The following is a 16,772-nucleotide window of genomic DNA, read 5'->3' as shown; positions in this document are numbered from 1 at the left end:
TTGACCGTTTTGTTGTTCAAAATACTCTCTATTATTTCATAATTATATGCTTCATTTATAACTATTTAAATGTAAAAGATGGTAACCATAATGATTAATACAAAATTGTTATAAGTTGTAGCACTTGTAAATATTCGTACATCATCATTATCAAATGCACAAAAAAAATACAATTTATGAGTCAACTGTCAAATGTCCATTTTCAATGGGTAGTATACGAAAAAACCACAAATTACAAAGAATAGGAAAAAACCACAAACTAATGGCAGTGTACTTCAACTACAAGTCAAACCCAAATATACTACATTTAAAATTAGGAAAAACATATGTAATACATGAACCTCAAACTAATGGCAATGTTATTAGTTTGGGCTGAAAAACAACAAGGAAAGTATTTAGTTAGAAACTCACGGTATGTAAGACTAATAATTTAGGAATACATTTTGGATAAACGTATACATACTTATTTTACTTGGGGATTGTAGTTTGAGGATCAACGAACTACCGAATCGACTCTAGTACTGAAATGGTGTCGTCGTTAATGCCCATCAAATAAACCATGAACACATAGATAAGCAGAAGTGAATAGGAAGAAAATGTATATAATCCAAAAACAATGACAGCAAGGAATAACTCACCAGACTAACAAGGAATAACTCACCAGACTAACAAGGAAGGTAGTAGATTGTAGAGATTCATCAAGTGTACACAATGTGGGATACAAGTGATTTGTAGGAGAATAAATGTGATGGACCACATTTAAACTAAAGTAGAATATGTATAAATATAGTCGGCCTCAAACATCCATGACATGTAATTCATGAGTACGGAAAAATAAACATGGAATAGTTGACACCATGATATAGAAAATATAGTATAAATTCATATACAAGTTCATCAAACACACATACAAGCAGAAAACAACTCATACAAATATTTTTAAAATACTAAAGTATCAATAGAAAAAGTTTGCAAATAAACTGTGGAAAATCAAACCACTACCATATTAATATATGAACCTAAATAAATGATAGAGAGAACAAGAAAGTAGAAAGAAGTAAGTTGATGGAAATAACTCTCTTGCTTAAGAAAAAACATAAAACAACGAAGGATTCTCAAGTCAATTTAAGTTGGACATAAGTTGTTTTATAGAGGGAGAGAAGTGAAAGGGGGTAGTTGTTCACCCACCGTAATAATGGAGAGTAATAGAAGTAGTTCAACATTACATCAATAATTAAAGTAATGAGAACAATGGTGAAAAATGAACCAGCCTCCCATTAATCTATTTTCGGGAATTTCACTCTCTCTCTCTCTCTTTCTTTCTCTCGCTCTCTCTATCTCTTTATTTATCTCTTTCTCACTCTTTCTTTCTTTCTTTCTCTCTTTCTCGCTCTCTCTTTCTTTCTTTCTCTCTTTCCCGCTCTCTATCTCTTTCTCGCACTCTATCTCTCTTTCTTTCTCTTTTTCTTGCTCTTTATCTCTTTCTTACTATCTCTCTCTCTTTCGCGCTCTCTGTCTCTCTCTCTCTTGCTCTCTTTCTCTCTATCTCTCTCGCTCTCGGTCTTGGTTTTGCTTTCTCTTGGTCTCGTTCTTGCTCTCTCGGCTCGGTCTCGTTCTCTCTTGGTCTTGGTATCGCTCTCTCGGTCTCACTCTCGCTTTCTCTCGATCTCAGTTTCGCTCTTTCTCGGTTTTGATCTCTCTCTAGGTCTCGGTCTCGCTCTTTCTCGGTCTCATTCTCTCTCTCCCACTTTCATTAGTTTTATCAACAAAATTCATAAGAAATCATAAGATACGTATGAAACTGATTCAAACAAATCCCATCTAGAAACACATGCCAATCGAGCCCAAACACAACATAGATTCGAACATAACATAGCATGATATAGAATGAATAAAAAGGAATAAGAATAAACAAATAGAACATGAAAAATAATGAACAAATTTCATAAGAAATCATAAGATATGTATGAAACTGATTCAAACAAATCTCATATGAATAGAGGACCATCGAATCGGCAAGAGATTGAAATTAAATGAATGAGAAGGAATAAAGAAAAACAGACCAAATATGAAAATAGTGAAGAAATTTCATAAGAAATCATAATAGGTACTCATCATCAAAATTTTTGAACAAAAATTCATGGATAGGTACTCATCATCGGCCGAATGGGGTTTAGAAAATAAACTTGGATGGTATTCTCCCCCACTAAGCTTCAATTACTAAAACCAGTCCCCTACCAAGACTTCAATGCTGAACATTCGAGAAGCAACATGCATCAAGCCCCATAAACCAAACATAGAACAGGTCATGGGTGAACAGAGGACCATCGAATCGGCAAGAGATTGGTTTCAGGTTTTCATTGAAGCGACAAGGGTGAAGAAAGGAAACCCTTCTCCATGGAAGAACCAATGACGAGGAAGTGAAGTGATTTTAGAGGGTGAGAAAAAGAAAGAACGAAAGATCAACTGATATGAGAATAAAAAAACGACTTCCTCCCACTAAACTCAAAATCGAACACCCACTGATCATGCATCATATTGGAGAAAAGAAACGCCCTTCTCTATGATTGAACCAACGCTGAAAAATGTTTGAGGAGAGAGAAATGAAAGAACCAAAATGTCAGGAAAAGGGTGGGAAGATGAGTTGCGATATCGGTGGGTAAAACCTAGCACTGTGGGGATGTGGGGATCAGATATGGGTAACTGGGATGTTGGTGGTGGGGATGGGTAGCTGGGATGTTGGTGGCTCAAACAGTGACTTTTAAGTCACTTACATGATATGTCTTCTCAACTTCGACCCCAAACGAGCCCCTAATATTTATAATAGTAAGAAAGAAAATGATCCGAATTTAAAAGACTTTAGGCAAATTTAACGGTACCCATTTCTCATCTTCGTATTGACTAAGGCAAGAGTCTTATCCACAATCCACAGCAGAAATTCCCCAACTGAAAGAAACACCGCCTGAGCTACAATGGCGATTCTCTGTGCTTCCTCCTCTACACCCACTTTCTCTTTACATTCCGCTCTTACCAATGGAAGCACAACTAACAGAGCCATTCCCAAAAACTCACTCCTTCCTCATTCAAAATCTTCTTTTCTTTTAACCCACACCACGATTTCTCTGAACTCCAACCCGAGGAGTTCGCTTCTTCAATTGCGAGCTCAGGAGCTGGATCGTGTCCCTTTAGAACAGCGGTGGATGTTCGAGGGCGACGAGCTTGACGGCCCTGTACGTCTGTAAATCTTTCCTTACGTTTGTTTGTTTGTTTGTTTTCGCTAAATCTGGTATTGTGGATTTGAGACTAATTGAACTCGTTCTATGCATAAGACGTTAATGGGTTCCGAGAAGACCTAAAACGCCTGTCGAATTTTGTTATCCCGATACTTAAATGAGCTCTCATTTAGTTGGGTTGTTGTCTTTGTTGTTTATTTGGGGGCTATTACATCAAACTTCTGGCTTCTCCAGATTGCAATGTCCCTCTCCATTAATATATTGAAGTTATTTTTACAGAAACCATCAACAAAAAAACTTGGTACAACTATAATTGTCCTTTACAAAAATCTCTTTTTTCTTGTTAGGCCATTTTGATGCCCATTATTTCCTGTTTCTGCTAGCTGTTTATTTATTTTCAATTGTCAGATTGGATGCTTAGCAGTCATTATTCTTTTTCATTCAGGACATATGGAATAAAACGTGGTACCCGAAGGCTGCAGATCATGTGAACACAGAAAAACCTTGGTATGTGGTTGATGCCACCGATAAGATTTTGGGAAGACTAGCTTCGACCATTGCCAATCATATCCGAGGGAAGGACTTGCCAACCTACACTCCTAGTGTGGATATGGGGGCTTTTGTGATTGTGGTATGTGGTTGTACTTGTACATAATGTTTTATTTTGACTTTCATAAAAAAGAATGATCTATTGTGGCTGTATTCACTACAACATTGATTGAGAGCTATGCATATGCGCTTTTGTCTACACAACTTGAACTTTCTTGCTATCTCGATTCATTTAGTTGCTTATTCGTTGTCTCCCATGGACTATACTTATTCTCTTGATCCTACCTAGGTAAATGCAGAAAAAGTTGCCGTGTCTGGTAAAAAGAGGACACAAAAACTATACAGGAGGCATTCAGGGCGACCAGGTGGTATGACAGTAGAAACTTTTGACCAGCTACAGCAGAGAATTCCTGAAAGAATTATTGAGCATGCTGTTCGTGGTATGCTTCCAAAAGGGAGGGTAAGTGATTCCTACTACTTAAGTGCTATATTGTCTCCCATGTGTTATACTTATTCTCTTGTTCCTACCTAGACTATTTTGAGGGTGCTAGAGTGATTGCAAAAGTTTTGAGCAACACTCCTTTTAGAAAATTGTGTCAAAAGATTATGCAGAAAGTATATTTTCTATTCTATCTGGTTGATCAGTTTTGATAGAAGCTTAAGTAGGTCGGTTAAGACAGGTTTTGGTTGCTGTAGACTATTGGTTAGTTATGTTCCATCTCACAGAAGAGTTCCTCAAACTTGTCACCAATGGGGTTTACAGCTTCAGATCCCCATATAAGTTGTTCCAATAGTTCTCACATTCTACAACATAGGACTCTGAGTTGGTGTATATGACAAATAATCGTGTCTTTCAGTTTATTAGAAGAAGAATCTCCAGTGATAGGAAAATAAGATTTCTGGTGGCCTTTCAAAATCTCTTCAAGAGGATTTGACAACTTGGATTGTGATTTGTTAGGTTAATCGTGTGGAGGATATGACAAGAATGAGTTGCTTGGGAAAGTTTGAAGTGCTTGAGAAACTGTAATAGGCATTCTGTTGGTTACATTTAATAGTAAAAATCTTTGACCCTTTATGATCAAACTGTCACTACCAGAATCCAAGACCTGTACGGTTGATGGAGCCTGACAACTGTGTATAGGGTGATTTCTTGGCAATTCAGGACCAGAGAAGCTAATAAATTTGCGCTGTAGATTTTGAAATTTTTTGGTTGTCTTTTGAACTACAATCAGTGATTTGGAAACTTCATGCCTTCCGAATACCAAGTATATGTCAAAAGATAAATTTGGGTATCGGATAACCTTATCTTAAGTTCAGCTCCCTAACAAGAACACAGTAAAATAAAATCTATGTTAGGAAAAAGAAACGAATTTTTATAAAGAAAATTAAAGAGACCTGCATCATCCTTTGAAGAATTCGTTCATGACAAACCGGCAGTTGGTTATACGTGGTGAATTCTAACGTAGGAACTTCTTGTTGTCAGTTCTCTGAGACAATGTATGAAACTTTTCTTTAGATTGTTCTCAAGTAGCTAAGAAGTATTTGCCTTGCTTGAAATACTGTTAACTATCACACTTTTTATTTCCTGTAAACTGCTTCATATTGTGGTGCCTAGGGGTTTTGTTTCCTGCTTCCGTTGATGTTCCCGATATTTTATTGGCTGTTTCAAACCATGGCAATTTATGTGCAGCTTGGAAGAGCACTTTTTAACCACTTGAAGGTTTACAAAGGACCAGACCATCCACATGAGGCACAAAAGCCAGTTGAGCTGCCAATTAGGGACAAAAGGATAAAAAAAGATAGTTAGTATAAACTACTAAGAGCAAACAAAAGACGAAGAGGTGAAGCTCTCTTTTCCGAGGTTTCCGATGTTTGTAGAATCAAGTTGGAGTTTTCATGCTTCAACTCAATTTGATATCAGTATTTGATCTGTATTTCGATTCCAAATCTTAGTCTCCTCTGATAACATCTTAGTCTAGTCCTAAGTTGCGTTTTCAAAGTTCTTAATTCGGAAGAGGACGTCTCTAATTGTTGCCCCTGTTGAAGGTCGTGATATTGGTATTTTGATTGCATTTGTTGATTGATTTCTCTATTTAGAGAGTTTCCTCTTGGTGTAGAAATGGCCAAAGGTTTTAACGACAATGTGCATTTTTTTATTTCACAATTATTTTGATTTCATTTAGAATCAGCTAAAAAATTACACAAGATTCTTTAAAAACCTAAGAAGCACGGATGCATATCATATTTTTAAAATTTAGGATATAGATACAATAGAGATGCATGTTTTTAAAATTTAGGATATGGACACAACTCAAATGCATTGATTAATACATTTTGAAAATATCACTTTTATACCAGAAGAAAATTCAAGGTTGATGAATCTATGCATTTATATGTTAAAAAAATTAATCCAATATATCATGCTCAATTTATATTTTTGTTATACACGTATCTATTAGGTAGACATAAATACATCCGTGAATGCATGTCTAACAATTGTTGAATCTATTTCTCAAAAAAAAAGAAAAAAAAAAAAAGTTAAATCTACTTTGTATAGCAAGTATCTTAACACATCTAATTACACTAACAACTGTCAATTCGTGTCCAAATATCGATGTTCAATTATTCAACATTGGTCGAACACGAATACATAAACCTAATAAAGTTGTACTTAGTTAAAATCTATATTGAACAAATTGAGGGATAAAAGCATTTTTTTAAAAGGAAAATTGCTCATATCAATGAAAATCATTACCAATTTGATTTCACATTCCTCTCGAATTAGGCAATGAGGACTTTTAAAGAATTTTGAACGGAATCCTAATATCGGGTCCAAGGAATATAAATGGATTATTTCCCTAAGAAGTTCTATAAATTTGAGAAACACAGTTATCTAAAGTCTATCCTTTGATTCTCTATGAACTAGGAAAGGGAAGGGGAGAGAACTTTAAATTTGAAAAGATTTTGGATCCCAGTACACTAGGAAAGCAATTGCCATTTGCTAGAGATGAAAAGCTGCTCTTTCTCTGGGCCATAAGATACACATTGCAATTCCAAAAGGCTGGACAAACACAATCACTCTAGAGAAAGAGTGATTTCTATTTGCACCAACACGAGTATTATGGAGCATGCTAGTAGATGAATGTGACATGTAAAATCAATGTTGTACTAGGCCACAAATATATTCCTCCATCCCATTGCATTCCACATGAACAAATATTAAAAAGTTCAACTATATCTTATATAGAAAAACCAAAGCAATTCAAACCTAACACAAAACTTAGATGTTATATTCAAATTCATGAATACTTTTTCTACCATTCAATCTCCCTACCACAACAACAGAAACTAAATGATTGTTGTAATGCAGGTTTGAAATCAACCAAAGCAGAGAGTGTTCCTCAGCTTTAAGATGGCATAAATCGTATCAATAACAAGATACAAATTAAGCAACAGAAGAAAGAAACTAAACTAGAAAGCTAAATACTTTACTGCTACCACAACATTGAAGAGCTGCTAAAATTTTACATGCTAGTCACGCTCGGCATCTTCAATCTCTTCATCCTCTGGTACTCCGCGAAGATAGAGAACATTGTTACACCTGCCAAGAAAAAACAGGAAAATTGTCATGTTTGATGTCAGAAATCGTGGAGTAATTCATCATTAAGCATGAAAGTTCCAAATTTAAAAGGGCATGACCAAGTCCACCATGCACCAGACAAAGACTACAAACACTAGCGTTGCAAATATGCCAAAATACAAAACTACAAGATAACAAAGTACTTGAGATATTTGGAACTTCCCCACTCTTGAATATACTCACTCAAGCCTTAACTACTAAACAATTCTCCGCTCTCCTCTTTTATTAACCTTGTGAAAGAATAATATACCCTTCGCAGTCTATTAATATTCCCAACAACATGCCTATCATATTACTACCAACAAATAAGAATAGATGCATCGGGCATTGTGAATTTTCAATCACTGAGAGAAGGTTACCTGATCAATATTTCTCCAAGACTCCCCGTAAATTGTCCGTCGATGTATTCCTCAGTATTGGCAAGCTGTATTTAAAAAGTTGTATGCTGAATCAGCCACTAAAAGAGACTATGGGCTTACTTGGAAACGTTTTTCAAATAAATTTTCTAGTTTTCAGAACAAAGAATTCGGAGAAAAGGTTGATTTTACTTCACATCTTTTAATTTGTAACCATTGATGATCTATATTTCAGAACAAATGAAGTTACTCTTCCTTTTGATAATATTAAAACAAATAAGGGAGTGGTGAAGCAAACCTACGACCCCTTGGAGGAAGTAGAGATGCCTAAACCACTTGACTATGCATATCAATTACAAGTTTACAATATGCACGATAAATATTGATTGAGAAAACTAAAATGGACACATATCATCCAAACTGGTTTTTCAGAAAAAGCAGAGCACTATGAAATAAGAAAATGATAAATAATTGTAAGAGCCACGAGGGAACTTCTAATACAAGCAGAGAACACATCAAATGAGATTCAAATTATATTCAGAGATGAAGGACATTGAATCGGCAAGTGCAAAGTTCGAAAAATCTCTCATGAAAACAGACAATTACACCAAATTCCCTTCTCATACTACATAAATTCATTAGAGTCAAAATAGTTCACGGATACTCCGTTATAAACTAAGTCCGGAAGTAGAGGGAGACTCAAAAACAATAAAGATACGATCATACTGGAAAAGAAATATCTAAATTAGTTTCAATTGAAGTAGAAAACACACCTGCAAGTTCATGTACGAGTCCACTGAGACAAGAAATCCTGAAATGTAAAGGAAAGTCAGTACAGCTCCAGAAGGCAAGAAGAAAGGGGGAAAACAAACAGCAGATGGAAGCAAACCTTTGTACTCCATCCCCCACTTGAGTTTCACAACCACAGTCTTTCCAGTTAAATTGTTCAAAAATGGCTTTGGGTTAACTGGGATGCTCTACAATGTCCAAACAACCAAATTGAAGAATTAAGCGCGCCATTTACAAATCAAGGAAAAATGGGGAGGGGAACTTAACCAACCAAGAATCAACACAACAGAAGAATCAGTGAAATCAATCGAAATTCATCCAATAATCTAATACTACATACAGGTACATTAACAATCTTCCCACATTGAAAATCAAGGAAAAAGAAAATTCTTGCTTACCATGGTTTCAAAGTGACAAGCAAGGACTTCTGGTCGCTGTAAGTCTCACGGTCGAAACTCGCCAGATGAATAAGAATACGATGGGGGGACTTGAATGGCGACTGGACTGAAATGAACAGAGGGCTGCGGCTGATGCACGGCTGAAGACGCAAGGGAGGAGAGAAAAGGAGAGAGGTTAGGGTTATTTCTAAAATTAGAATATTTCTAGGTCAAATCTACACAACTTGTTAAGTGATTTGTACAAATAACTCCCCTCAAAATCAAGCTTAAACCATTGCAAACAGAATAATAATAAAACCAGTTATTGATTGTCTACCCAAAGTATTGCCGGCCCAATTCGGATAAAAAAAGTTGTGAGATTAAGACCACGAGAGGATTTCCTAGACAAAGGGCCCTTTGAAGCAGTACAAAGAACATATCTCAAAACATATGATTAAACAAATACAAATGACACAAAGTAGCGAAGAGTGCACGAACGGAGACAACTTGTTAATAATAAAGGCAATATTTGCGAAGAGAGCCCCATTCTTCAGCCATTCAAACAAACCCAAAAGCCTAAAACACTCCATTTTCTAATCCTCGGAAAAGTCATAAAGAACATAGCGTCCCCTCCACTAAAGATGCTCAGTGTAAGCACCATCATCACAGATCACATTGAGAAGAATGTAATCTCGTAAAAAGTAGATATTAAAATAACCAGAGATGGGTAAGCAAAGTTTTATGGCAACTAGTACATCGAGATTATGAAATTCACAAGATAACTGAGACTATGAAATTCTAAATTACTCAAATCCTACAGCAATACCTCAGCAAAACTACCACGTGGGTCGCGAGCGGTGGACGTCAACTGAGAGAGAAAGAGAGGCGCGCGGCGGACAAAGTGGCGAGCGGCGGACGCAAACTGAGACGAAGTAACTAAGCGAGCGGCAAAGATCGAGGAACTGAGACGAACTGACGAAGTAACCCTATTATAAGCGGGTCGGTCGATTCGGGTCGAATTACAGTTAAAAACCGAGCCGAGTTTTCGGCAGTTGGGCGAATTGGGTAATATGGGCCCCGTAATGGAGCCCATCAATGAAAGCCCGTGGGCTACCCAAAAGCTCCATGGTAAATTACAAAATTCTTCTTTGTTTTTTTTTTTTTTTTTTTTTTTAAATAATAAAAATTGAGTTGATCAACTTTTAATTTTGTATCAAATAGATCTATGAACTTTTAATTTTGTGTTTACAAGGTCTCATTTTTTACGAAACTGACTTATTTGATAACTGTTTCCGTTTCTTATTTTTAAATTTTAAGAAACGTTCCTAAAAAATGGATCAAATTTGAGAAACAACAAAAGTAATTTCTCCTATTTTTATTTCTATTTTTATTATACTGTTTTTTTAAATAATTTTTTTCTCAACTTTTGGTGTATTGGTATTAGACACCTATGATAATCTATTTGCCTTTTGTCAATCATGGGTTCAAATCCTACCTGAAGCAATTTTTTGGGAACATTTTCGATTTTTAACTTCATTATTTTTTTTTTTTTTTTTGAAGAATCTATTTCTTCATTACACTTCTATATATTTATGAATTTTTTATTTACAAAAAAAATTCTCTAACATTTATATTTTATTTTAATTTTGAATTTAAAAATTCTCTCATATTTATATATTATTTTAATTTTCGATTTGTATAATAATTTTGTTATATTTCAAATTTCAACTCTCAAGATTGACATTTTTTTTGTTTTTTCTTTTATATTTATTTCCATCTTTTATATTTTATTTATTTTCTTTAGTTTTTGCTATTTACAAAAAATAATTCTACTATATTTATATTTTATTTTATTTTTGAAATAAAAAAATTCGAATATTTAGATTTTTTATTATTTTAATTTTCAATATGTATGTTACTTTTTTATATTTCAACTTTTGAGTATTAAATTTTGCATTATTTGTGCCTATATATCATTTTAATTCTAATATGTTTAGTATATTTAAAACCGAGTAGAATTTTAACAATATATAAATTTTACTGACTAAGACATTTATTTAGCTTACTTTTAACATTTTACAACTAGATATTTACATGATAATATAATTAAGTTGGATTTAACTTAGCATCATTTAAGACAAATGACTCGAGTTAAAAATGATAGTGTCGTTCAAATTTGGACAACATATGAAGGATATGATACAAATTTGTTATTATATTTAGTTGTCATCAAGATTACTTGTATTAGATGACATAAACTTTTGATCCTTTTTTTTTTTGTATTATATTGCTACATAAAAAAAGAAGAAAGAAATAGTCATCAAACAAATTTTTGTTTTTGTTTATTTCTTTTAAAAAACAGGAAACGAAAATAATTATCAAACAGAGTCTTGTTTTTTTGTTTTCAAAAAAGAAGAAATAAGAAATAGGAAACGAGAAACAAAAAACTAAAACATTATCAAACGGACCAAAATTGCTTGACGATGATGTTAGCAAAAAATCTCAATTCTATCTTAATATCCATTTTCCCTTCCCTATTCCTTTCTTCCCCCTCCAATCAAAATTTTCATGTGACAATTATCAACTAACCCATCAAAACTTTTCTTTATTTCAGAGCATTCCAACCAATCTTCTTCTTTTCTTTCATGCAGTTTTTGTCCTCAAGTCATATATTTATTATGTTTTTTTTAAAAAAAAAAAATTGGAAAACACTTGAATTTTTCTTTGCTTTGTTATCTTTAAAATAGTTTGTTTATTATAATTAAAAAAATTAAAACTATAAAAAAAAATACTCAACTTCCAGAAAAAAAATTAAATATGAAACGATATGACAATGACGATCCAAATTTTCATTATATATCACCACCATTATTATTTTAAGTTCTAGTTTTCGTGTAAAATTTCAAAGAATTTCTTTTATAAGGATAGATTGAAACGCTTATAGATCAATGATAATATTGTAACTTTTAAAATATGTGTAGTATTTATAAAACACCAAATTTAGGGAAATATGTTTGTATCGTAGAAAAACCCATGCTAGGTCTTAGACAACAAATTCTTTACACCGACTAGTTTCATTGTTTGAGCTATTTATGTAGAACAAGTACAATATTACTCTTTAGAAAACCACTTTGTCAATTTTAATGCTGAAAGGGATCAACCTAAAATTTTCTCACTTATTCTTATTCGTTGTTCTCTTTGTTTTTCATGAAAGACATCGCTTATTAATACCAAATAAGTTGTTCCCAGTACTTAGAAAATCGATCCAAATATGAGTGTATATACAAAAGGTAGATAATCTCAAAAGTAGCAGGTTTAGAATTCATTGTCAGTATTTTGTAATGTATAATAATAGATTACACTCATGTATGATTTGATTTTGGATATTCCTAGTATTAATTCGAATAACATTTCCCGTGTCACGTTGAATAAGTAAATCATCTTGATTGAACTAGAAAAAAAAAATCAGTACATTCACAAACAATTTTCATTAGTATATTCCACCATAGCTACATCATATGAAATTATAAATGACTTGTAAAATGGCTCAATAAGAACATTATTAAAAACAATCGCCCCTTAACCTCTTTTTACTGCACAACCCATTAAAGAAATCTTGACATCTGATCTGACAAATATGAACAGGCCAAGAACATGCAAGATTGAACCTTTCTAAATGATCATCCTTACCCATAGGACACCACTTATCTGAATATTTACAATTCTTATTACGAGCAAAACACACAATTTTCTGCCCATTGTCTGATTTATAGACGGACATTCAGAAGAAACACAATTCTATTATGCACAGCATAGCCCATTTGGACAAGGCTATGGCGTCGAGCAATCAGAAGCCATTGTATAAACTAACAGATCCATCAACCTAACATTATAAGAAAGCAAAACAATGGAGTGAGGTAGATATTGAGTAAGATATTTACATGACACCAAGCACCTATTTGTACAGTTAATTGGTTCCGAGCAGAAGTGGTATGTATGAAGCGGTAGACAATGGCCTTGGATCTGATATGAAACGAAAACAAATAAACAGTCAAGTAAAAGAAGAAAAAAACGCATTGAGGTAGAATCCATTATGCACATACCTTCAAGTTCTATACAAAGCCAATCTTGTGCGCATATTAAAGCTTGACGAATATTGGGGCTTAAGGAACTTCGACAGCGGTCGAGAACTCGACCTCCAGTGCTAAATGCCAACTCGGGTGCAATGCTTGACATGGGAGTCCCGATAACATCACGAGCCATCATGGACAATATAGGGTACCTTGGCGTGTGGACTTTCCACCAGTTTAATATGTTGAAATCGCAGTTTCGAGGAAACACTGGTTCCTCTAAATATTTGTCCAAATCAGAGATCAGACTTTGACCTTGGGAAGTCACATGAAGAAACTTGTCAAAGCCTTTTAGCCTGTCCCTAGAGTCATTGCTCGCCCCAGGTAAACTGCTTCCACACAAAGCTGAATCTTGATCAACCATCGTAAAGCAGATTGAATATGCATCATAAAGTTCCCTGATAGCATCAAAAACTTCCTTGATACGGTCCAAGGCCGTACTACCGTAAATCTGCGAATAATAGTATTCAACCAATTTCATTTTGAACCTTGGATCTAGAACTGCAGCAACTGCCAAAGCCAGACTGCATTTGCTCCAATATTTATCAAACTTAGCCTTTATTTTCAAAGCAAGGGAGTTGAGAAAATTATCTGAGCTTTTGCACCACTCGATTAATTGGATGTGAACATCACATATCTCAGGAAAATATATATTTGCCGTAGGAGATTTGTTGCCCGAGAAGATGTTCACAATTTCGACAAAAAGTTTCAAATAGTCAGCAACACTAGTTGTCCATTCCCACTCTAAAGCAGTAAGAGCCGATGCATAATGAGGATCCTCCTTTTGTAGAAGATTAAATGCACCTTTGTATTCCACGGCTGTCTCAAGCATGAAATATGTTGAATTCCATTGACCAGGACTGTCAGGGACCAATATCTTCTGACTGGTGATCCCAACTTGATGAGCCATCTCATTGAACCTCCTTTGAGTGATTTGTGAACTTCTGATATATTTAAAACTCCCTCGGATCTTTTGGTTAACCTCTCGCATCGCTTCTATCACGTCTTCAGCAATTGCATTCATGGTATGTGCAGCAGAGCATACGTCAAATAGTCTACCGTTACTCAACAGAGACTTTTTCTTCGATACGTGTTCTTTAATTCTTCTAATTATCTCGTCATTGGTTGAAAAATCATCAAATGTCAGTGCAAACAGCTTACAGTCAATGTCCCAGTCCATCAGGCATTTAATAATCACGTCTGAGAGCATATCCTCTGTGTGAGAAGAATCAAGTGTGACAAAATTCAAAAGCTTCTTTTGTAATTTCCAATCCTCATCAATATAATGTGCAGTCAAGCATAAATAATCAATATTTTCTGATGAAGACCACATTTCAACCGAAACATTAATTCTACCCTGCAATCTATTAATAGTTTCAAAAATCTTCTCTTTCTCCTTTTGATAGATTTCCATACAAGAAAGCTCAACAGTGCTATTGGGTAATATCTCAAACAATGGTTGAACATTTTTGACAAAAACTTTAAACCCTACATGCTCAACAATAGACAATGGATAACCGTGCAATATGATCATACGAGCAAGATCATTCTGACTCCGCTCTTGATCAAACTTACTACTCGCAATGGTGACTGCTTCATCCCTTCTCTGATTCGGGTCATATTTCACGATTGCTGATTTAAACTCGTCTTTTCTCTGCCCTTCATCAAAGCCGATGTTTGCAAGACCACTTGAACTATCCTTTTTTAATCTCTTGGCTGCAAGTAGTTGAGAAACGTCGTAATTGGATCTTTTTAGACATCGCATCAAGTGGTTTCTTAGATGTGTGGTTCCACTATTACTTGAGCCACTGAGCTTCTTGTTGCAATGCACACAAACAGCATAACAAATGTCAGCCTTTCTGACCCTCTCAAAGTGATTCCAAACTATCGATGTCAACCTCTTCGGTTTCTTAATAGTTGAGTCGTTAGACATCTCCATTGCATGGAGTTATAAACCAAATTCTGTACAAAGCAAAAGCGATAACAAGAACAATTCTTTCAATACTTTCTATATAGCTAGCACAAAAGAGACTAGCTTCTCAATTGTCCCATTTATAAAACAATGTAAAGATTTAAATTCTTCAGATTATGGTTCATAGAAAAATGGAACGCAGATAACAAGGATATAAAAAACAACTTAAATTCAAATAAAATTGCAAATAAACGAGTTAAAGAATGGGATGCAACTCAACTATGGACTACATGAATAAATGGAACAGAATTTCAAACAACATTCGGAATAAACGGATAAAAAAGTACTTACGATCTTAAAACTCTCCCATTGTTTGGGCCAAACCCAACTCATCAGAACTGTTACATACTTAAGAATGCCCTTTCCATCTATCAGGGGAGAGATAGAGATAGAGAGAGAGAGAGAGAGAGAGAGAGAGATTGAAAACAACTGAGGAATTGTTCAAGAAATAATTGATGAAAACCATAAAAACCAATCATCAGTCAATTCACATTAGCTAGCACCCAATAGAAAATGATCATGAAGTTGACAAGATAGATGGCCAGTGTCGAACAATATCTACTGTAAGAGAGATCACAACTAAAAGTCTCATGTTGTCCTAGCATTTTCACGAGTAAAATGAATCACAATTATGATGGCAAACAATACCAAAGCAAGAGAATCAACTAAAAACTTCGAGCCCATCCAAGAAAGAAGAATCACATTTTCATGAAAAACCAAAATTTGATAAATTTCCAGCAGAGATGACAAAAGTTCATCTCGAATTCCCTCCAAAAACAGAAATTATAGGAACATAAACACCATAAATTACATGAAAAGACAGAAACTGCTAAAACAGCTAAGTAGAAAACAACAAAAGAAGCAGCACAAAACAGCTAAGTAGAACCATAATTCGAAATGGGTCTTACAGAAAATTGTGGAATTGAAGTTTCTCCCTTTGGCAATGGTGGAGTCGGATTGGATAGTCCGACAGGGTTAGGAGACAAAAAGAAAGAATCCCAAATACGGATTAGAGAAGGTGAAACCAAAACCAAACCGATGCGCAACTGGGTTCATCCGATCATCCTGAAACCTAGATGGCTGGATTGCACAATTCGGGTGGGTCGACGATCGCAAGAGCGAATTGGTAGTCAAATTGAGTGTGATGGGAAAAGCAAAGTGGAGGAGAAATCGAATATTGTAGAAGGAATCAACCCAGATTTTGGTCCGTCAGGATTTTTGGGTTTTTTTTTTTTTGGCTTTGGGTAGATGGGTTGGTTGGATTTTAATGGCGCTGGGTTGGACCATGAGTTTTCTATTGGTTCGAGTTCGAAACGATGAAAATCATAAGATATATATCCACTTGCTTGTAAAAGTTTGTTACTACGTACTAACATCTCTACATCCAATACAAGGGGTTAATAAAGCATCAAGTTACCTATAGAATCGTAGAAGATAGAAAATTGGCTAGATTAAGTATTAATTAAGATCTAAAATTAAGATATAAAGATATTCTCTTCAACATTATCATTAAAAAAAACAGTCTTTACATCTATTTGTCATATTTCATAGTCATAATATGTTACTATAGACAAGAGAATTCTTGTAAACTTTAACATAACAATCGGAGAAAAAGTTTCTTCATAGTCAATCTCTTCTCTCTGGGTATAATCCTTTGCTACAAGTCTAGCTTTGAAGGTCTGTATCTTCCCATCTGCATCTCTTTCTCTTATAAATTTATTTGCAC

General features: G+C 34.7%; 3 protein-coding genes across 4 annotated transcripts; 1 reads left to right on the top strand and 2 right to left on the bottom strand.

The window, feature by feature from the left end:
- Positions 1 to 2,850: 2,850 nt before the first annotated feature.
- EMB1473 (Ribosomal protein L13 family protein) lies at positions 2,851 to 5,874 on the top strand. Its single transcript, XM_039040283.2, has 4 exons — positions 2,851 to 3,230; positions 3,679 to 3,864; positions 4,072 to 4,242; positions 5,473 to 5,874. The coding sequence occupies exons 1-4, from the start codon at positions 2,973 to 2,975 to the stop codon at positions 5,587 to 5,589; spliced, it is 732 nt and encodes a 243-aa protein (XP_038896211.1). The 5' UTR covers positions 2,851 to 2,972; the 3' UTR covers positions 5,590 to 5,874.
- A 1,169-nt stretch (positions 5,875 to 7,043) lies between these two features.
- On the bottom strand, positions 7,044 to 9,913 carry RUXF (small nuclear ribonucleoprotein F). The gene is made up of 6 exons (XM_039041315.2): positions 9,771 to 9,913; positions 8,966 to 9,105; positions 8,668 to 8,755; positions 8,552 to 8,589; positions 7,782 to 7,846; positions 7,044 to 7,383 (listed from the first exon to the last, which is right to left on the bottom strand). Exons 2-6 carry the CDS (start codon positions 8,966 to 8,968, stop codon positions 7,314 to 7,316), a joined length of 264 nt encoding a protein of 87 aa, XP_038897243.1. The 5' UTR covers positions 8,969 to 9,105; positions 9,771 to 9,913; the 3' UTR covers positions 7,044 to 7,313.
- A 2,735-nt stretch (positions 9,914 to 12,648) lies between these two features.
- LOC120086078 (zinc finger BED domain-containing protein RICESLEEPER 1-like) lies at positions 12,649 to 16,364 on the bottom strand. Of its 2 annotated transcripts, XM_039042513.2 has the most exons (4): positions 15,955 to 16,218; positions 15,338 to 15,414; positions 13,048 to 15,036; positions 12,649 to 12,967 (listed from the first exon to the last, which is right to left on the bottom strand). In XM_039042513.2, the coding sequence occupies exons 3-4, from the start codon at positions 15,011 to 15,013 to the stop codon at positions 12,912 to 12,914; spliced, it is 2,022 nt and encodes a 673-aa protein (XP_038898441.1). In that variant the 5' UTR covers positions 15,014 to 15,036; positions 15,338 to 15,414; positions 15,955 to 16,218; the 3' UTR covers positions 12,649 to 12,911. The 2 variants fall into 2 exon arrangements, with proteins under 2 accessions (XP_038898441.1, XP_038898440.1); XM_039042512.2 differs by lacking the exon at positions 15,338 to 15,414 and having other exon boundaries at positions 15,955 to 16,364.
- Positions 16,365 to 16,772: the final 408 nt, after the last annotated feature.

The sequence above is a fragment of the Benincasa hispida genome, chromosome 9, assembly GCF_027475165.1.
Source record: "Benincasa hispida cultivar pf3 chromosome 9, pf3_genome.v1.1, whole genome shotgun sequence".
NCBI classification, from domain to species: Eukaryota; Viridiplantae; Streptophyta; class Magnoliopsida; order Cucurbitales; family Cucurbitaceae; genus Benincasa; species Benincasa hispida.
This window is presented reverse-complemented; position numbering and strand designations above follow the sequence as displayed.